The sequence below is a fragment of the Aspergillus mulundensis genome (assembly GCF_003369625.1).
Source record: "Aspergillus mulundensis strain DSM 5745 chromosome Unknown scaffold_1, whole genome shotgun sequence".
NCBI classification, from domain to species: Eukaryota; Fungi; Ascomycota; class Eurotiomycetes; order Eurotiales; family Aspergillaceae; genus Aspergillus; species Aspergillus mulundensis.
The window spans coordinates 136,290-156,204 of record NW_020797889.1 but is presented as its reverse complement, the minus strand read 5'-3'; the positions used below and the strand labels follow the sequence as shown (position 1 = coordinate 156,204).

Below are 19,915 nucleotides of genomic sequence, written 5' to 3'. Positions count from 1 at the left end.
CCAATGCAAGTTAAATACTTATGGCAGCATGGAAACTGAACGGACTTGATACGGTATATTCTAGTGAAAGTTACAACGTCCCGCGAAAAAGAGGCCCCCTCGGCCGAAACTAATTCAAAGACACTCCATCATATCCCTTTCTTTATTTACATTTACCACTCAGCAATGGTGTCGCCCTTTCTCTTTCCACGGAGATCGTATTTGCCCTATATGCAACCCGTCAGCGCAATCGTCCCATCACCACAGCAACACAGCTCCTCCATCCTGGAATGCATTGGAAACGACGCACATCAGTCTTGTAAGCAACATAGCCCAAGGAAGCCGGGATCAGGACCATGTAGAGCAGCGAGTGCCATGCAGTGCGGGGCGTCCAGCGGAAGTGCTTGTAGCGGTTTGTGGTGACCTCTATAGCCCGATAGAAATATTAGCGTTATTCTATGCGTCCGAAGAACAATTCATTGCGTTTCCTGCGAGCTCCGCGGGGTCATAGGGACTGGGTGTATCGGGTCGAAGCGTACCGTAGTATTTCTGCAGGGCCGGGTCAAGGACCAGGGCTGTAAAGAGGATAAGTTAGCGGCCGGGTGCAATTGCTCCTCAAGCGCACTTACACTTGCTAGGACCGGCCATTGTTGCGGTGTGAGTTGAGTATCTGGTTCTTCGAGATCACCTTATGCGATGCGGTTAATGGTGACGATGAGACGAAGTTGAATGTCATGTGACCCCGCGCGTTGCGCTGAGTCAGCTGTCTACTGAAGCGCTTCTTACTCGTGTGACTACTTGAATCATGGACTCAGATTAATTCTGATGGAATACGAGGAGGCGCTCTACGTGGCTTTGCCTCCCGCCTCATTGCTAGAGATTCATACAGCCGCTGTCGTTGCGTGGCCCTCCAGAGCCGCAGTATAGAGCGCCGCGGAGGGATGGTAATCCCGCGGGCTTCATTGGAGGCGGCGGAGATCCTCCACCGTGGATGAGACCCGACCAATGCACCTGAACTATGGCGCATTAATACAGCCGAGTATATGTCAAAAGGAGCTCGTGATAATGGTTCCTGGAGAGCATAGATCGCCGCCAAGAGCACAGCAACAGCATGAACGTGAAGGTCTGACGGCAACCGTACCATATGACGCAGTCGATCGTTCACAAGTTGCCGAGGACCAAAATTAGTGGTTCGTGATGGAGCGAGGATCGATATAAGAATCCCAGGCCCCTGTCCAAACTTACTCTCTTCCGCGGTACAATCGATATCAATATTTTCACTCACATACAATAATGGCTTCTACAACAGAGACGAAAGTCACACTCTACTGGTTCGCTCCCTCTCATCCCAGGCAGAATCCAGAAGCAAGCAGCTAACATCCACGTCGCAGGCTCGAGAAATCGCGCTCCCAGCGCATCCTCTGGCTCCTCGAGGAGCTAAATGTCCCCTATGAAATCAAGACATTCAAACGCGGCAAGGACATGCAAGCGCCCAAGGAGCTGCGCGAGGTCCACCCGCTGGGTAAATCACCCGTCATCTCCGTGCAGAGCCCTGCGACGCCCAAGCCTATTGTGATCGCGGAATCCGGCATGATCATCGAGTACCTCTGCGATCACTTTGGCGGAGACAGGCTCATTCCGAAGCGGTATGCTGAAGGCAAGGAGGGACAGATTGGCGGGGAGACGGAGGAGTGGTTGCGGTATCGGTACTACATGCATTTTTCCGAGGGTAGCTTGATGCCGTTTTTGGTGTTTAAGCTGGTTTGTGATAGTGAGTTCTTTCCGCAAGATTGGCTTCTGGTTCGGTGTAGCTGACGGCTCTGGTGCAGCTATGAAATCACCTCCTGGTGTTCCGTTCTTCCTGAGGCCTATTCCTCGGATTGTGGCTGGGCAGGTTGAGCAGCAGTTTGTTGAGCCGAACCTTGAGCGTACTTTTGACTTTATTGAGGATCAGCTCAAGTCTGCCCCTGGTGGCGGACCTTTCTTCTGCGGCAGCAAGATCACCGCTGCCGATATCATGATGAGCTTTCCGCTTGTTGCGGCAAACACGAGAATGCCATTGAAAGAGAAATACCCGCATGCGGCAGCCTTTGTCGAGGCCATCGAGAAGCAAGACGGATACAAGCGCGCCGTCGAGAAGATCAAGGAGGTGGACGGAAAGTTCGAGGCTTCTCTCTAATTCATTGTTGAGGTGCTTCCTTCCATGCTCTGATATAATGTTTACCAACGAGGCTGTATATACCAGGATACCATCTACTATCTCACATGCTACCTAGTGCCTAATACTGACTGAGACTTAACTACCCACCTACATCCTAACAGGCTCCCTCCCCTCGGGAACCTCCAAATGCCCCTCGCTAACCAAGGAATTGACACAACGCCTCCCCTCAACCCAATCCTCGAGATTCCCCAACACCGTCCCCGCAATCTCCGTCAGCGCCTCGCGCGTGAAGAACGCCTGATGCCCGCAAACAAGCACATTCGGAAACGTCATCAGCCGCATCAGCGTGTCGTCGTGTATAACCTCGTTGGAGTGGTCGTTGTAGAAGTACGCGCCCTCCTCCTCGTACACGTCCAGCGCAAGACCACCCAACTGCCCGCTCTTCAGCGCCTCAATCGCAGCCTTCGTATTGACCAGCGGTCCGCGCGATGTATTCACCAGCAGCGCACCCTTCTTCAATTTTCGCAGATTCCCGGTGTCAATGATATGCCGCGTCGCCGGCACAAGAGGGCAATGAAGACTGACGATATCGCTCTCCGCAAGCAACGTATCCAACTCCACAAGCTCACCGCCATACTGCGCCTTGAATTCCTCGCCCGACATCCCGGGCTTCGGATCGCTCGCTAGCAGTCTGCATCCGAACCCACGGACAATCCTCGCAAGCGCAAGTCCAATCCGCCCAACACCCACGATCCCAAACGTCTTCCCGTGCAACGTCATGCCCAGGAACCCCTCGAGATTGAAGTTCCCCTCGCGCACCCGGTTATACGCCTTGTGGATGTTGCGGTTCAGCGTTTGGAGCAGCGCAAGCGTGAACTCGGCTACGGCCTCGGGGCTGTAGCTGGGCACATTTGCGACGAAGAGGCCGATCTCTTCGGCGGCGGGTAGGTCGACGTTGTTGAAGCCTGCGCAGCGGAGGAGGATGACGCGGGTTCCGGAGGCGTGGAGGGTGCGGAGGACGGGGGCGTCGAGGGTGTCGTTTACGAAGGCGCAGACTGCGGTGTGGCCTGCTGCGAGGGGGGCGGTGTCGAGGCTCAATGGGAAGGGGTGGTAGGTTATTTCGGTTTTGGAAGAGAGGGTTGGGTGTGCTGATAGAGCGGTTGAGAGGTAGGTTTTGTCGTAGGACTTTGTGCTGAAGATGGCGAGCTTGAGGGGGCTTGACATGTTGATTGTGTCGTATGTTATCTGTGATCGATTAACTGATTCAGTGCTTGGTGGTGATGTTGCTTTTTTATTGACCTGGGGTATTGATGTTGATATCATGAGGATGAGGGGTAGAGCTATGGGGTGATGTCTGCCAAGGTGTTTCCAAGATTCCAGATCCCATGGTTGTATAGGGCATGGTTCGGTGTAGTGCAGCTATCCGTCTTCCAAGGTTTCCACAGAGGGATCCGAATGTTAGGGTTCTTATCATCGACCCGGCCGGTACAAAGGGTTTGATAAAGCGATTACATGTGGTACGGGCATGGAGTGTCTGCTACGCTACCCAGCCCGCATCCGGGTATACACTCGACCCCGGACCAATCTGGACGTAACGCTTCCTACGAAATTGCTACGATACTATGACGACTTCTCTCATGCAGCTGGGCTCGGTGTCAATGACTCTTCATGCATAAACCAAACATAGGCAACTGTTTGCGTTCAGACCTGGATCTCAGCACCATCAAAACATCAATATATACAAATGACCGTTGGTGTACCACTCTTCCGAAGTAAATGGTACGATCCATTGGCAATACCGAGACTCTTTATTTCTTGGCAAATAAGGCCCAAGAGCCGGGTTGACCGGCATGTAGAAAACCCAGGCCGTGAACTCGTGATGGCTTCATGTGCTCCTTGAGAGAGAGAGAGGGTTGAATGTCTATTCAGGGCACATGCTACGCAGACAGCGACCTACCGTAGATTTCAACTCCTCGAGAGGGGTCAGCAATCTGGCCATCACCCAGACTCAGCGACGAGAATGCCAGCTTGATAGCTGAGAGATGCTATCGCCACACCGACCTCATGATATTATTTGCTCCCATGCCAAACCGGTGACCTCGGAATGCGCCAGCGACTAATGGCAAGTGGAAAGCAAAGGGCACCCCAATCATTTCCACAACGCATATACATGCAGCGATAATTTGTGCATGATGGCAATGAACGTTCGACATGTGAAGTATAGGTATGTTGTGTTCCCCCAGCTGCGAGGGTCTAGGACCCTGGATTGGAGAATGGGGAGGCGTCAAGTTAGGGTTTGAAATCCGCCTGACCATAATAATGCACATAGCTTAGATAAAGTTCGATCAAACATCACGCGCGCAAGCCTGGCAAGCCAGGTTCGGTATCAGACTGCAGGGTGGTTATGTGGCGTCCCACTGTTCGCCCCTGGCATGTCCAAGAATGCAGAGCATGGCCGTAGTTCGCACACTCATATTCTGATACAAACAACCTCATGCGCGTGGAGAGCCCTGTCACAGAGGGAGGCGACAAGTGTATGGAGTACAATGATAGCCGGTTCTATATTTTGCTTGGCAGTAGTTTATTTGGCCGCGGAGATATCCATCCAGGCACGAATTTGGGCTGAGACATTGTGGCTGAAGACAAAATGCGGCGCGGCGGCGTACGTATACATCTACCTTATCAGATGTTTCAGACTCGCAATCAGTTCGCCATACGAACTGCGACTCGTGTCCAGAGTGTCATGGATTTTGACTCTTCTCGACCGAGTTGATCATCGAATCTTTATCCGGGACATGAATCCGAAACCCGGTCTGGGCGCTTCTATATGCAAGAAACGCCACTTAGATAAGGCGCTTCTTTAGCGGGCGCCTAACAGGTCAAACGCCTTGTTGAATGTTGATAATAGCATTCAGAACAAGTTCTGGACTCGTCCTAACATGGAGGCTTGCATATGGCTTTCGACGGCTTATAAACTATGTGGAGGTTAATCAATCCGGCCTTGTTTTGATCCCTGTGCTAAATGTCATAGGGCATCATCTGCCGGCATTTGGCAACTTGGTAGACACGCTGAAGGTCAGGGGTTCTCCAGGCTTGGCGCGGTGCTTGTGAATGAGGCTGGCAGCAGCTAGCGGTAGGCACAGCTGCATCTGCAAAACATCCTCGGGCATCTCAGGAGGTGGCGACTTTGATGTTTCGGAAGCATCCCTTTGGCCCATGTCGATTGATGCTGGGCCGAGGTCCCCATCGAGATTGAGGCGGTGATAGCAACAACTAGTCTGATAAGATCGCTCGGTGAAAGTTCGGTCACCGGTGGCCCAGGGCCACTCGGGCAAGCTCATTTGATAGGTCGCTAGAATATTCGGCAGGGCTTCCATACCCCGATGCCCCGTCGCTAGGCTTGTTCGGGAAAGCCAAGGCATCTCTTGAGTCTTTACATAATCAGCCACGAAAAAGCTTCGGCGGCTGTCCGTGCTTCGGCAGGGCACGCTCAGAACGAATCAGCGCGCTGCGATAAGGAGTTCGACGGCCAATCCGGTGGCGACCTGGATCGAAACCGTCAGCCTGGAAACGGCCGTGCTTTGAGATGATTGGGTGGGCCATTCGAGAAGGCTCACGGAGGACTTTACCTCAGACGGACGGCAGCCTCCTCGGCAGTTTAGATTGAGTGCGTCGTAGACCGCTATTCTTGGCCTTGCAAGGGAGATGCCGTTGCTGACCACCATCGAGTTGATTCCGAATGCAGCTATCTCATTTATTGGATGGTGCTGTGAGCCTCGTGATGTTTGTGTTGGCGAGTTGCAAGTTGCAACAGTTGACCCAAGGGTGTCCGATGAACGGCTGAATGCTTCCGTCGTGGAGAGGAGCAGAACGGGAGTGGGCGCGGTCGCGTGTAGAGGGCCAGCGGAGTGGGCCAGCCACGCCGCCAATCAGGATGTGAAGGATTCTTCTGACGCTTGTGCTTGAGCTGGAGCCAACCGCTTTCGAGGAGTGGACTCGGGGAGAACATGGAGACGGCCTGAAGGGGAAAGTCATCATGCTGTCCACAGTCCACGCCTCAAGAGTGGTACAGTCGTCGTCTCGTCGAGTATACTCACCTCGACCGGCCTTTGCCACTGGATCGTCCATCTTGACATCAAGGCCGAGTCAGAAGGGAATGATAGTCGATGCTACTCCGGTTGTCACGAAGATCCATGGTCTTCCACTTCTCCAAGCCTCAAGGAGCGACTGGTTTGGGGTAGAAAAGGCGGTCTAGAGTGGCAGGGATGCTGGGGATGCTGTCATGATGAGTCGGACACGGAAGAGCAGGAGAGGGATGGATATCCCTGCATGAACCGCCCTTGATCGTGTAACTCGGTGTTACAGTGCTATCGCAGACTATCAGGACCAGCACAAAAGTCCAGAGAGTCAGAGACAGGTCAACCCGTCCAGGCCCAATATTGGTAAGGGGAAATGAGATGCCGAGCAGATCGCCGTATACTCCGGAGTAGAACGGTTGTCGAGGCAGCTCTTCCGCAGCCAACCACCGGGCTTCACGCAGTCGCTAAAACACCGCTGTTTGCCTCAATATTCATCAATATCCAATGTAATAATAGCAAGCAGGATACATTGGCATGGATTCATTATTGTGAGACGTCTGCTTTCTGGGATGCCAGATCTCCCATCCTGATAATGTCCGAAATTCACCCTGGCCGTTGGTCGAGTGGCAGCAAAGAGCGGTCCGGGTCCACCTCGGGGCTTTATCATTATTATTATTAGTCGAGTCTCATTCGTATAGCAACCAGTCTCCAGAGTAGTCCATCTCCATCTCTTTCCGTCTCCGTTCGAGCGACTCTTGAGGATGCTCTGTTAGCGCACATCGCATCCCCATTCTCTCTCCAGGCTCCACCCGCGCATGGCAAACTTATTAAGGTGCATGGATTCCTCTTGCTTTTGCTGCATACCAGCGACTGAGGTCTTCTCAAGTCTCACTTCCTGACCATTTCACTGCCATTTGTCGAGTCAGTCCACGCGGCTCTTAAATTTACGCTCATACACTTCTCCGGAGTCACCGTTGACCTTTGGATCGCTTCGACTCATCATCTCGTTGTCTCATCGTCACTTCGAACTCTATCGCCTCTTGTGTTGCCACTGCGATGTGTTTATGCCTACATCATATCTAGCTCCAGCTCTACCCCGACCAGTCACCTCCGCATTCACAAAATAGTTAATCAGTCACTCTACCTCCACTGGGACGCGTGTTACTACTCTCCTTATTATCTCGCCTTCCTCTCCTCTCCAAGCTCTCTGCAAACACAACACCACTTTCTACAAACCACCAATCTCCCCTCAAAACGAAATGGCCACTCACGTTATGACCGCTACCACCACCCCCTCTCTCAACCAAATCTCCGTCTATGGCAACCCCTCTCCTGTCAACTCTGGCGCAAACACTCCTGCCAACAACTCTCCTACCTCTCCTCGCCAGCAGTACCTCCCTCTCCAGACCCGCCAGCTCCGTCCTCCCAAGGCCCCTCTCTATGTTCCCGCTGCCTTGCGCCCGACTGAGCGCCCATCGAAGCCCTCGCCTCCTACTCCTCCCCGTAGCGTCCACGGCTCTCTTGACAGCCTGAACGACGGAGAAACCGGCGAGACCGTCACTCGTCGCGCAACCATGGAAAGCTTTCACAGTGGCAGCGCTATCAGCAAGACGGCCGAGAATGAGTGGATGAAGAATGAACACCTCGGAGAGGTCACCGGTCTCCCGACTAGGGAACACTGGAAGGTAAGCCAAACTTTTTTTTATTTACTTCTCTGCCCTGGGCGTTTGTGTGAATTTATACCGCGGGGGTTGCATGCGTGCGCCCAAGGTCCGCAAGCCAACTGTTTTGCGACATCTTGCGTGATCTGCGCCGCCAGCTACATCATTTCCTGCGTCATTACCCACCAACCGTGTTACTGGATTCCCGCTCACATGATTTTATAGGCGGACTCTGCTTCTCGAAGCTGTGACTCTCCTTCCTGTCGATCCTCTTTCGGTCTCTTCCTCCGTCGCCATCACTGCCGCCATTGCGGTCATGTCTTCTGCTCCTCTCACACCCCTCACATGGTCCCTCTTGACCAGGAAGCGCGCTTCCACCCCGACGGCGTCCCTTCTCGTGCATGCGACCTCTGCTGGAGTGCGTACCAGCGCTGGGAAGAAGTTCGCGTCGAGCGCCTAAACAAGATACAGCATCAGATCGACTCTGAGGATGAACAGAGCACTGATGGCCACAGCGCAACTGGTGTTGATGCCTCGCTGGCCGAGGGACGCAAGCAGTCGCATAAGACCCCCGAGCAGACCGGTCAGACTGGCCAGACCGGCCAGACCGGCCAGACCGGCCAGACCGGCGAGATCGCGGCCAGCGCCCCTCGTGGCTGGAACTGGAGCACCTTCTAAACGACCTTTCTCAACAATCTGTTGAGTTCTCGCATTGACTGCTGAGGCTCATCGACCATGGTCGGCAACTTCACTTCGACACACCAACTTTTAGAATATCTTATCCCATTTACCTGGGCTTACAGCACAGCTTTTGTCATCTACCTGGAGTTCGGACACGGTCGGTTCTGCAATGTTTTACGGATCTATTACTTCGTTTTGTTCGAGGCTTCCCTTTAATGCTATGGTCGTCATAGACCTGGGAGGCTCTCTGTTTGTTTTCTTCCTTTCGCTAGGATACCCTGTCATGCGTACACGTTTCTGTTCTGTTTCTTCTTCAATGGCGTTACGATACGAGATGGTGCCTACCTCTTTCGGTATTTAGAGGCGTTAATGACAATTCGAGAGTCTTCTAAGAATCTTTTTATTTTTTAATTGCCCGTAGCATCCCATAATCACACAGGCCAGAGGATGTATAAATAACTCTTAACTCTTAACATCCAACCGCTTCCACATCCCAACATGCTCAATCCCCTCCTCAACCCAACTCCCCAAACTCTCATCAGTCTCAAATCCAAGCTTCCCATAGAACTTCTCCACATCAACCTGCGCATGAACCAACGTAAGGCCCTTCCACGCCGGAGGCTTCGAAGCATCACCACCCTCTCGCTGATATACTTCCAAGAACGCCTTGTTGATCTCCTGCGGGTTCTCCTCCGCCCAAGCCATAGCCGTCTCCATCAACCGCCTCGCCAACCCACAGCCCCGATACGCCGCCAAAAACGCAACACGTCCAAACTTGATATACGGCTCGTGCTCCAGATCGTATCCATCTGCCGTGAGGTCGCGGCCAGTATCCGACGTCCCCGGCGCATAGACCGCAACAAAGGCATCATGCGAGGCATGAGGCGGCGGGACAAGCCGGAGCACCCCAACGGGGATCCTGATCGTTTTCGGCTCAATCCCTGCTTCCTCCGCGCCGGGGTTCTCCGCTTCAGTATCATAGATAACCCAATGCCAGCTGCGCGAGTCGTCCTCGTCGACCTCGAACTCCGGCGGACATTTCTGCTCGTCGACGAAGACCTCGAAGCGCACGGCAAGGGCGTCGTTGAAGACCGGCGGATTTGCGGCGGGGAATGGGATTGTGCGTGTTGGGAGGATCAGTTTGCGGGTTGCGCCGGGGGGTGGGAGGAGGGCGGTTGTGAATGATGTCGAGTCTCGTGTGGGCGGCATTTCGAGGTGAGTATAGAGTTTTGTTTGCTTATCCCGGGGAGGAATTGAGTCAGATAAGCTTAAATTCTTGAGGTGAGGGGTTGAACCAGGGATGGACGCAATTGTTGTCCCCCGTAGGGCGTAGATAAGAGTATAGATCGGGCAAACAGTGCAAACAACCAACCAGCGCGCGGCCCTGTCCGACGCCGACTCCGCTCCGCAGATCGAGATCGGGGAATTTTTACCTCCGAACTTTTACAAGCACAAGGCAAACCGGCGCCATGTCGCTATATTACGACGCTGTGTCGATTCTCACAGCGCCCTCTTCTACCGGAGGGTCCTTCAAGTCCCGCCTCTATAACTCCCGCAACCTCAAAGCCTCCCCCGCACAAGTCTACGCCCTGATCATCGAAGCCTCCAAATGGGACATCCTGCTCAAGGAAGTCATCGACCAGGCTGGGATCCTGAAGCTTGAACCTAAGGTTGGCTCCCCTTCAACCGCCATTTTTGTCTTGCTTTGCTTGTGGTTATGTCCTGCTGACTGACCAAGATTTCGTGAACAGCTCACGCCTCTACTCGCTCTCCTCCTCGTCCACGACCACCTCCTCGCAAAGAATGGCATCGCCGCGCCAGCATCGCACCCACTCCGTCAAGCGGTCGAAAGACACAAGATTCGGTTAAAGGGTGAATTCGCGAAAGCGCGCGTCCGACGCACCTGCGCAACGATTCCGGCACTGAAGGAGGCTGTTCGGAAAGAAAAATTGGTTGCGCTGGGTGCTAAGGGCAGTGCCGGTGCGGTTTATCCGCGCTGGGTCCGCGTCAACAATGTTCGCACGACAAAGGAAGCGCAGATGAATTCAACCTTTGCGGAGTTTGAGACCGTTGACTCGCTGGAGGATTTGGTCGTTGGTGGTGACGATAAGCAGAAGAGGATGCGAATGGACCCGCACATCCCGGATCTGGTTGCTGTTGCGCCTGGAGTTGAGTTCTCGAGCGCACCGGCGTACAAGAATGGCGAGATTATCCTGCAGGATAAGGCGTCTTGTTTCCCTGCTTATCTCCTGCTCGGGGATGACTGGGATGGGGAGGGGGACTTGATTGATGGATGCGCGGCGCCAGGGAACAAGACTACGCATATGGCTTCGCTGCTATGCAAGCCCCGGTCTGCGAGGAAGAGCAACAAGTCCAAGCCCAAGACGAGATCATCCCGCATTATCTCCATGGACGCCTCCGCCGTCCGCGCAAAGACACTGCAGAAAATGGTCTCCACCGCCGGCGCGGATACCCTTGTTACCGTCCTCCAAGGTCAGGACTTCCTGGCCCTCGACCCCGAAGACCCCCGCTTCAAAGACGTTACCGGCCTCCTCCTTGACCCGTCCTGCTCGGGAAGTGGTATCATCGGCCGCGACGATGTCCCGGAACTTGTCCTCCCTGCGCCTGGAAGACCGACGCCCGGATCAGCAAAGAACCAAAACGGAACTCAAGGCAAAAAGCGCAAGCGCGATGAACCTTCTAACTCTTCCACTAATAAACCTACCACGCCCCCCTCATCAACCTCCGAAAACGACACCCCCACCTCTGAAATAACCCAAGACCGTCTGCTCAAGCTCGCAAACCTGCAAACCCGCATCGTTGAACACGCGCTCTCCTTCCCCGCCGCTAGAAAAGTCACATACAGCACATGCTCGATCCATCTACTGGAAAACGAGGCCGTTGTGCGACGGATTTTGGACAGCGAGGTTGCGAAGCGAAGAGGGTGGAGGGTTCTCAGGCGCGATGAGCAACCTGAGGGGTTGAAGAAGTGGAGGCACAGGGGTGTGAAAAGGGAAGAGCCGAGTGGAGATGGGGCTATTGAGGGGGGTGAGGTGGATTTGTCGAAGGAGGAGCTGGAGGGGTGCTTGAGGTGTTGGCCTGGGGATGAGGAGGGGACGGGCGGGTTCTTTGTGGCTGGTTTTGTGAGGGAGGGGGAGGATGATGATTATTCTGGATCGAGAGGGGAGGTTGCTGAGGATGCGAATGGTGAAGAAGAGGATGAGGAAGGCGAGGAGGATGAATGGGAGGGCTTCTCTGATTGAACCGGTACTTCTCCTGTTAGAGAATAAACCCCATACATACTCCATATGCTTGCTTATTCGAAGGTAGATGGATTGATCAGTGTATATATAGTACCATGCACACGCAGGCCAGTCCGCAATCAAGAGCCCAAAAACGGCTGTTTCCGATTTCGTACCCGCTCCCTGGTATAAACATCCAGCTTGACGCCCACCAGAACAAACTCCACACCATCGCCTGCAACTCCACCACTCGCCGGCCGCATCGCAATGCGCCACTGGCCATTCCGTACAATCCAGGAGCCGCTACTACTCCCATCGCGTTCCTCATATTGCGGCAGGGCTGACTCTGACCCTTCCCCTTTTACACGTCTGCGTTTTGCGTGCGGCTCCGCAGATGCAGATGTTGAGTCGGGGGTATGGTATTTGTGATTGCTAGCCTGTTGTTCCCCGTCTATCGTCAGATCCGTTTCCTCGTCGATCTGAACGCGGATTGAGTGTGCGGTTGCGGTTGCGGTTGCGCCTGGGCCGTTGCTCGGGGATCGAGAGGTGCTGTTGCTGTTGGTCTTCCGGTCGAGGATAACCTGGAGGAGGCTGGAGACGCGCGCTTGTGTGGAGTTCAAGAACGTTGGGCGCATGGTAGCGAGGTTGATGATTGTGCTTTCCTCGCCGATTTGGAGGACTAGGTCATGTGGTGAGTCGTCGACGAAGGGGCGCGCGTATCTCACTGCTACACCACCGCCACCCCCGCGCCCGCCGCTGCTGTCCGCTGGTGTTTCGACCTGGATTCCCGAGCGCCGGACATCCTCGAGGCGGAGTGTTATCTCCGAGCGCCGCCGGACAGGATTGAAGCTTATATGGTGCGGAATGAGTTTCTGCTCGAGGCCGCGGAGGTGGAAGTAGCGGCAGTCGCGGAGAAGTTCTGCACGCTGCGATTCGCTTTCGATTTTAAGAGGGTAGCCTTGCAGGAGGTGGACGAGTTGCGCGAAGACGTCGCCGGAGCGGTTGGGTACGCTGGGGGGTATGATGGCCGGAGGGCGTAGGAGACCGCGTCTGTCTAGACCCGGGAAGACTTCTGCGGGGGAAGCGAAGAAGGCGCCGAAGCCGAGAGTGAAGAAGTTAGGGCTGTCGCCGGGGTTGGAGAAGATGTCCTTGGAGATTTGGAAGTGGCGGTCGCCGATTTGGATTATGATTTGGGATTCGAAGAGTTGCGACATTAAGCGGGGGACTGTGATGATGGCTGGTTAGTGAGCGGCATTTTTTTAAGACAACAGCGCTGCGTACGGCTGTAGAATTGCGCATCGGCGAAGAGCTTGACAAATTCAGCTCCATCTTTGGGCATGCAGTGATATCCTAGGAAAAATACGTTAGCCCTGCATCCAAGTGGTTTCTGGAGATAAGCGGCGGGTGGACATACCTTGCAGATGTCGCGCAATTTCCTGGAAGGTGACCGGGTCGCGGTCGATATAGAGGGTGCGGATATTGTTCCCATCGGGGTTCTGACTCAATTGGTCTTCGAAGAATCGCGAAAAGTACGAGGGAGCTCAATAACAACCATCACCATAAGAATGACCGCACGACTTTGGGGAACAGGTCCAACTAACCGTCGGATGCGATGGAGGCGCCGGAGAGACGGAAGAGCTTCGTGCCGATTTGCACGGAGAATACCTTCTCGCGCGGCAATGTACAGTCCGTCGGTGTGAGTAGGTCTGCTGCCATCTTCCTCGTTCGACTCAGATGCGATGTGGAGGTTATCGGCGCAATCGCATAGCACGGTTGATCTGGATTGGAATGGCCAATTTGGGAGACAAGTTGAGTGAATGCAGGCAATGGCCAACGAGTATCTGGAGTATATCGTGGGTAAAGGTTGAGAAGTCGTCAAGGCCCTGGTCGCAAGGGAATGATTGGAATGAAGAGCTGGAGCTGAACTCCATCTCCAATCCAAGTCACGAGCGGTCGGAGTTCTCGGCGGAGGCATTCCGAGCTACAAACACTCCCACTCATTTCTACAGAGGACTTTGAGACATGCCTGAGAAGATTTCGGCCTGACCTTTCATGCAGAGGCGGTTTCTACGAGTGTTCGTTGTCTTTGCGGTCATGTCCAAGCTTCATGCCGTCAGTGGAGACTGTCCCTGTTGGTTCTGGTGACCATCGGCCGCTCGGATCATCTCCGCAACTGAGATCGAGGACCTCAAATTAAGTCGAACAAAGGCGACGGTGTCGACTCGACGACAAGGGCCCCAGGATGGACAACCTCACAGTCGCTGCAGTTGCACATGGGCCCGGCGTTGCTCGGCTGTCCGACGCTGTAGGTACTCCGTACGGTATGGAATTGATTACTCTCCTTCCCCGCATCTCACTCATTCCACTAATCCCAGCGTCAACTAGGCCGTCTGCTCTGTTAGTGTCTTCGAATTCGATACAGTACGCGAGACCCATGATATAACTGGACGGGACAGAAATGGCCTGACCTCAATCCCTTGTTCTAACGGTGGACCTGCCTCGGTTGATCGGCCATGTGGTCCCAGACCCCCTCCTCCTCGGTTTCCTTCGAGTCTCGAGTCTCAAATCGCGCATAATTGGTTGAAACTGGGGGGAAGCTCTCATCAGGACAGTTGGCTCAGACTTGAAGTACTGTACCGGGCGTAGTCGTATTGCTTGTCTGGTGTTGGCAATTCGCAAAGACTGCCGCTTCTGGATCGTTCCTGCCTCGACCTCCACCCTTGCCAGCCCCTCCTGCTTCGAAGCTCCGTCATTCCGGGGAAGGCGCTCTCCGCCCTGTTGACGATCTCCGCTGCCGTATATCAATTTTCCTTTCCCTCACTTGCTGCCTCCTCTCCCACAGCGTCTTCTTTGTGAGGAGTTCTCGCCACTATTCTTCTCCCGACTCTCGTTGACTATCCTTACACTGGCTCAGTAGCCGAGCTGTCGCCATTGTCGTCGCAATGGCTGAGCACTTCGTTTCGTTCACGCCTCTGGTTGCTCCGCTTACCCCCGTTTCCAACGAGCAGGTGTTCAACGATTTGCAATGGAAAACACTCTTATCCCTGGCCGATACCGTCATACCGTCTGTGCGCGGTCCCAGGTCCCGCAAGTCGCGCGCTACCAAGGTCGTACCGCAGGCGAAGCTGGATGCCGCGCTTGAAACCCTCAAGGAATCGATCCGCAGTCCCGATGCAGATACCCTTGCCACACAGTACTTGGAGGAGAACCTGACCTCCATTCCGGACGTTCGCCAAGCACTCCAACGCCTCTTCACGCAGCATGTCCACCTGGAAGGACGAAATGGGCTGAGCATGATCCTCACTGCTTTGAAGTATATTCTTCCACGCCTAACAATATACGCCTGCTGACTGATTGTGTAGCACGAAAGCGGGCTCTCTACTCCTGACGGGCTCGATGATCCCCATCCAAGACCAACCATTTTACGTTCGAGAGCAGATCTTCCAAGCCTGGGCCGACTCGCGATTACCTCCCGTGCGGATGGTATATCGTGGACTCACTGCTATGTTCAAGAAGATGTGGGTAGTGTTCAGCCCTGCCCTCTATCCGACACTCGGTGTTCCCCTCGTTCCCATCCATGGATCTCCGCAAAACGGCTTCCAGTTCGAGTTCTTGCAATTCCCCCCCGGACAAAAGCCCGAGATGATCGAAACAGATGTGCTTGTCATCGGAAGTGGCTGCGGTGGCAGCGTCACAGCCAAGAACCTCGCAGAAGCCGGCAAGAGAGTTATTGTGGTGGACAAGGGCTATTCGTTCACCACCCAGCACTTCCCCATGAAGCCAAACGAGGGCTTCAACAATCTGTTCGAGAATGCTGGCTCCGTCACCAACGACGAAGGGTCGATGGGTGTACTCTTTGGCTCTACTTGGGGTGGTGGTGGCACCGTCAACTGGTCCGCGTCGCTCCAAACCCAAGGCTACGTCCGCCGCGAATGGGCCAACCGAGGTCTGCCGTTCTTCACTTCCATGGAGTTCCAGAATAGCCTTGACCGTGTCTGTCAACGGATGGGAGTCAGTGCCGATTATATCAACCACAACAAGGCTAATCGCATGATCCTCGAGGGCTCTCGAAAACTAGGATATGCTGCCAAGGCGGTCCCGCAGAACACCGGCGGCTCGACGCATTACTGTGGACATTGCACACTGGGCTGCCATACCGGCGGCAAAAAGGGTCCTATCGAGACTTATCTCGTTGATGCCGCCAACGCGGGCGCGACGTTCATTGAAGGCTTCAATGTGGATCGGGTCCTCTTTTCCAAGAAGAAGGCTGGAAAGGTCGCCTCTGGTGTCCTTGGCACATGGATTTCCCGTGATGCACACTTTGGTGTTTCTGGACTCGGCGCTGTCAAGCGGAAAATCATCATCAGGGCTAAGAAAGTCGTGGTCGCCGGCGGCTCACTGCATAGCCCGCTCCTGCTCATACGAAGTGGCATCAAGAACTCGAACATTGGGCGAAACCTTTACTTGCATCCAGGTAAGTCTATCTCCTCCGTCCACAATCTTCACTAACATCGTATAGTTGCCATTGCGCATGCCGTCTTCGACGAAGAGATCCGTCCATGGGAAGGGGCTTGCTTGACCGCGGCTGTCAATGAGTTTGAGGACATGGATGGCCAAGGCCACGGTTTTAAGCTCGAGGCTTTATCCATGCTTCCGGCAGCGATACTTCCCATCTTCACCTGGCGTGATGGACTAGACTTCAAGCTCCAGGCCGCCAAGTTACCTCGCTCGGCCGGCTTCATCACTCTTGTACGAGAGCGAGACCCTGGGCGGGTGTACCCGGACCCCAACGACGGCCGAGTGCGAATCGACTATAGCGTTTCCCACTTTGATCGCAATCATATGATCGAGGGTCTGATTGCTAGCGCGAAGATTGCATATATCTCAGGTGCTAGGGAGATTCACACATCGTACCGTGACATGCCGCCATTCGTCCGGCCAGCCGACGATTCAATCGATTCTCCCCTTGGGGTCAACGAGCCAGCGTTCCAGTCATGGATAGAGGAACTCCGACGGAAGGCACCAAAGACATCGGACAGGGTCATGTGGGCCAGCGCACACCAGATGGGAAGTTGCCGGATGGGCTCGTCACCACGTTACAGCGTCGTCGATGCGGATGGTCAGGTCTGGGGTACCAAGGGGCTGTATGTGGTCGACGCGTCGATCTTCCCGAGCGCCAGCGGCGTCAACCCCATGGTGACCAACATGGCCATTGCGGACCATCTGAGTCGAAAGATTGCCAAGTCGATGGAGCTACCAACCGCACGTCTCTGAGGGTCTATGTTGTTTATGTGCTGTATGACTCACGATTGAGCGTGCTGTTTGATATCCTACTATTAATACCTGTACTTATCCTTCTTGTGCTTATCATTACATGACGGCGGTTTAGAACATCACTCAAATGACATCACTTAGCGAAACTGCCACCGTATGCATCGTCATCCTGAGTAGAGTGGTCTTGACCTTGCTGCAAATATGCGGACAATAGAGGAAGCCCGTAATGCATCAAGTCGCCAGCACGTGATCAGAATATATCTCCAACACCACCAATCCAGTTGGAGACAAACATAACGCCTCTCAGGCCGACTACTCATTCTGACTCAATTCAGCCTTCAAAAATGGCAGACACTTCCGGTGACTCGGCCGCTTATCGCCCGTTCACATGCAGCGAGTGTTCCAAATCATTTACGCGGAGTGTAAGCCGAACCGTCCGACCTGTTTACCTCCAGCTGATAACGGAAGGAAAACCTCCAAAGACATAAGCGTGCGCGTAAGTCAAGCTACAGCGGAATTTTGAAACAAGTGTCAAACGGCGCTCACTAGACAAGGACATGGTGGCAGCTCTCGTAAGAGCTTTGAGTGTGCGGGGTGCCGCGCGCGCTTTTCACGAAGGCGAGTCTTTTCCCAGTGTACAACTACTCCGCCTGACAGATTACAGCGACGTATATAAGAGGCACGGTACCCGTTGCAGACTACTAGCTTCTCTGAAAGACGAGCGGCAACCAGGAAATCAGGAAACTACGCGCCTAGCGATGACAGATTTAGCCCCGCTGCCAAATGTCTCTCTCGAAGCAGGAGATTCCTGGCAGGCAGAGCAAGCTACCTTTGCCACTGACATATCGCAAGCATACTCTGGGTCTCCTTCATCAATGTTTGTCCAGCTCAAGCAACATCGTTTAGTACTGAAGTCCTGACAATTTCCAGAGAGCATGGAGAGAGCACTGCATTACACATAAAAGCATACTTCGAGCACTTTCATCCATCCTTCCCATTGCTACACCGACCAACGTTTGCTCTATCCTCGGCGCCTAGACTGTTGGTCAGTATCATAACCGTCATAGGGAGCTTGTACGCGCGGCAGGATGCGGTAGACTCGGACGCAGATGCGCACTGGCGACGGGAAATTTGGAGAAGCGGAAACAGGGAACTTCAAAGTCTAGTTGGTCACTTTATCTTCAAAGCTGGATTGGAGGCTAATTGAAGCCTTATTTTAGGTCGCGTCTGATTACAGCGAGTTTCGAAAAACCTGGGTACTGCAGGCATGGCTTCTTCACGTCATTTACGGAGCATACCTCAAGGATACGCTGGACTTCGAAGAGTCAAAACGCATGATGCGGACAATAGTCGATGTACGGTTCTCCCTCACGGACCATGGCCCGGCTGACTCAATAATAGGCCGTTCGCGAGCTCGGGCTACTCCGGCAAGGAATCACGATGCCAGATTCACTGCCCTGGGAAGCGCAAGGAGAGTCGAACGCTTCGCATGACGACGCAAAAACGCCGTATACTCGATGGATGTGCTATATCAGCACAGAATCGCTGAAACTGTCCCTATACGCGCTTGTATTCATAGACTCTCATTTATTTCTCCCTGCCAACATGCGCCTCCTTATCTCACCTATGGAGTTCGGATGGGAACTGCCTTTTCCAAGCAACCTCTGGGACGCAAAAGACCCGCAAATATGGCAGCAGCGAGTTATCGAACATTTTGGCTTTGTGCCAGAAAGCTACTTCTACGGGCCTCGCGGTATCTCGACCGCGTCCCTTTCGATAGCTACACAGCAGCTCATGACCGAACCGGCTAGCCCTCAGCTCGTTGCTGCTCTTACTTCATCTCCGTTCTCCATACTATGTATACTCGCGAATATCAGTGCCTTGGTGCGAGACTTCACTCGATGCTATTACCAACTACCACCGAGCCCTTCGGACCCGTCCGCCTTCCACATCCTTACCCAGCACCAAAACAAACAAATATACACCGCGATGCGAGCAATTGCAAAGATCGTGAAAGACCAAGCTTACACTCTCGACAACCCTCAATTCTTACTCTGGCGAACGATCGAGATTCTTCACTGTTCTGTCAAGATCAGTCTCTGCAGGCCTGACCACCTTCTCATAGGCGGGATAGTGGACAACAGCGTCATCGCAGGTCTGGCCACTTCAACTCACCTTACCCTTGGGAATTACGTCTCCGTCAGAAGATCAGCCCCGCTCTTGAAACCCCATTTGTGGGGTGACGAAGGGGTCTTGGCTGTCCTCAACGATTTGGCAAGTGTCCTATCCCGGATAAATGGCGAGGAAGGAGATGGAGCCACTCGCGAAGCGCCCTGGGTAACCGCATGCAGCTACGGAATCCTCCTGTGCATATGGAGCGCGCTGAAGCGAGCGGGGCAGGACATCCAAGCCCACTTGGATACCTTTAACGAACTTCCCCGGACCTCAGAGCCATGCATGCTGATCTTCAACACTCTTATGGATTCGATTCTGGGTCTTGATGGGATCAACGAAAGAGATCCTCGAATATGGTCGACTGAGCGTCATGCCTTTGTCAGCCTGCTTGAGCAAGGCGAGTTTCTCTTCGTTTCCTTGCTATTGAAGATCTGCAGGGCCAGGTCTGCCTGGGGAATTGGGCTCTCTATGGCAACGGTCATTGATGAGATACTGGCCACCCCGCAAACGACGACTGCACTCGCTTGAATGGGATGCCCCGCTTCGATCTGATCTACTTCAGCATGAGGATGCTTGCCGGACATGCCCGATTAGTCCTCTGAAAGCGCAGCATGCCCCACCTGACACTGTCCGCAGACAAATAACCCTAATCAGTGCAATGAC

The 19,915-nt window shown here is 53.9% G+C and overlaps 10 protein-coding genes across 10 annotated transcripts; 5 read left to right on the top strand and 5 right to left on the bottom strand.

The window, feature by feature from the left end:
• Nucleotides 1–152: 152 nt before the first annotated feature.
• Nucleotides 153–627, bottom strand: DSM5745_01606 (uncharacterized protein; the record flags this gene model as incomplete). The annotated part of the gene is made up of 4 exons (XM_026743622.1): nucleotides 153–206; nucleotides 290–405; nucleotides 519–554; nucleotides 609–627. 4 exons carry the CDS (start codon nucleotides 625–627, stop codon nucleotides 153–155), a joined length of 225 nt encoding a protein of 74 aa, XP_026606785.1.
• Nucleotides 628–1,272: 645 nt separating this feature from the next.
• DSM5745_01605 (glutathione S-transferase) lies at nucleotides 1,273–2,158 on the top strand (the record flags this gene model as incomplete). The annotated part of the gene is made up of 3 exons (XM_026743621.1): nucleotides 1,273–1,310; nucleotides 1,371–1,750; nucleotides 1,809–2,158. 3 exons carry the CDS (start codon nucleotides 1,273–1,275, stop codon nucleotides 2,156–2,158), a joined length of 768 nt encoding a protein of 255 aa, XP_026606784.1.
• A 129-nt stretch (nucleotides 2,159–2,287) lies between these two features.
• DSM5745_01604 (2-hydroxyacid dehydrogenase) lies at nucleotides 2,288–3,364 on the bottom strand (the record flags this gene model as incomplete). Its single annotated transcript, XM_026743620.1, has 1 exon — nucleotides 2,288–3,364. The coding sequence occupies one exon, from the start codon at nucleotides 3,362–3,364 to the stop codon at nucleotides 2,288–2,290; it is 1,077 nt and encodes a 358-aa protein (XP_026606783.1).
• Nucleotides 3,365–5,175: 1,811 nt separating this feature from the next.
• DSM5745_01603 (uncharacterized protein) lies at nucleotides 5,176–5,562 on the bottom strand (the record flags this gene model as incomplete). Its single annotated transcript, XM_026743619.1, has 1 exon — nucleotides 5,176–5,562. The coding sequence occupies one exon, from the start codon at nucleotides 5,560–5,562 to the stop codon at nucleotides 5,176–5,178; it is 387 nt and encodes a 128-aa protein (XP_026606782.1).
• Nucleotides 5,563–7,478: 1,916 nt separating this feature from the next.
• DSM5745_01602 (FYVE zinc finger domain-containing protein) lies at nucleotides 7,479–8,558 on the top strand (the record flags this gene model as incomplete). Its single annotated transcript, XM_026743618.1, has 2 exons — nucleotides 7,479–7,904; nucleotides 8,106–8,558. The coding sequence occupies 2 exons, from the start codon at nucleotides 7,479–7,481 to the stop codon at nucleotides 8,556–8,558; spliced, it is 879 nt and encodes a 292-aa protein (XP_026606781.1).
• Nucleotides 8,559–9,023: 465 nt separating this feature from the next.
• DSM5745_01601 (GNAT family N-acetyltransferase) lies at nucleotides 9,024–9,770 on the bottom strand (the record flags this gene model as incomplete). The annotated part of the gene is made up of 1 exon (XM_026743617.1): nucleotides 9,024–9,770. The coding sequence occupies one exon, from the start codon at nucleotides 9,768–9,770 to the stop codon at nucleotides 9,024–9,026; it is 747 nt and encodes a 248-aa protein (XP_026606780.1).
• Nucleotides 9,771–10,030: 260 nt separating this feature from the next.
• Nucleotides 10,031–11,824, top strand: DSM5745_01600 (rRNA (cytosine-C5-)-methyltransferase RCM1; the record flags this gene model as incomplete). The annotated part of the gene is made up of 2 exons (XM_026743616.1): nucleotides 10,031–10,231; nucleotides 10,313–11,824. The coding sequence occupies 2 exons, from the start codon at nucleotides 10,031–10,033 to the stop codon at nucleotides 11,822–11,824; spliced, it is 1,713 nt and encodes a 570-aa protein (XP_026606779.1).
• A 119-nt stretch (nucleotides 11,825–11,943) lies between these two features.
• DSM5745_01599 (uncharacterized protein) lies at nucleotides 11,944–13,519 on the bottom strand (the record flags this gene model as incomplete). Its single annotated transcript, XM_026743615.1, has 4 exons — nucleotides 11,944–13,028; nucleotides 13,085–13,153; nucleotides 13,218–13,313; nucleotides 13,405–13,519. The coding sequence occupies 4 exons, from the start codon at nucleotides 13,517–13,519 to the stop codon at nucleotides 11,944–11,946; spliced, it is 1,365 nt and encodes a 454-aa protein (XP_026606778.1).
• Nucleotides 13,520–14,745: 1,226 nt separating this feature from the next.
• On the top strand, nucleotides 14,746–17,077 carry DSM5745_01598 (uncharacterized protein; the record flags this gene model as incomplete). Its single annotated transcript, XM_026743614.1, has 3 exons — nucleotides 14,746–15,116; nucleotides 15,166–16,277; nucleotides 16,323–17,077. The coding sequence occupies 3 exons, from the start codon at nucleotides 14,746–14,748 to the stop codon at nucleotides 17,075–17,077; spliced, it is 2,238 nt and encodes a 745-aa protein (XP_026606777.1).
• A 1,440-nt stretch (nucleotides 17,078–18,517) lies between these two features.
• On the top strand, nucleotides 18,518–19,780 carry DSM5745_01597 (uncharacterized protein; the record flags this gene model as incomplete). Its single annotated transcript, XM_026743613.1, has 1 exon — nucleotides 18,518–19,780. The coding sequence occupies one exon, from the start codon at nucleotides 18,518–18,520 to the stop codon at nucleotides 19,778–19,780; it is 1,263 nt and encodes a 420-aa protein (XP_026606776.1).
• Between the last annotated feature and the right edge of the window lie 135 nt (nucleotides 19,781–19,915).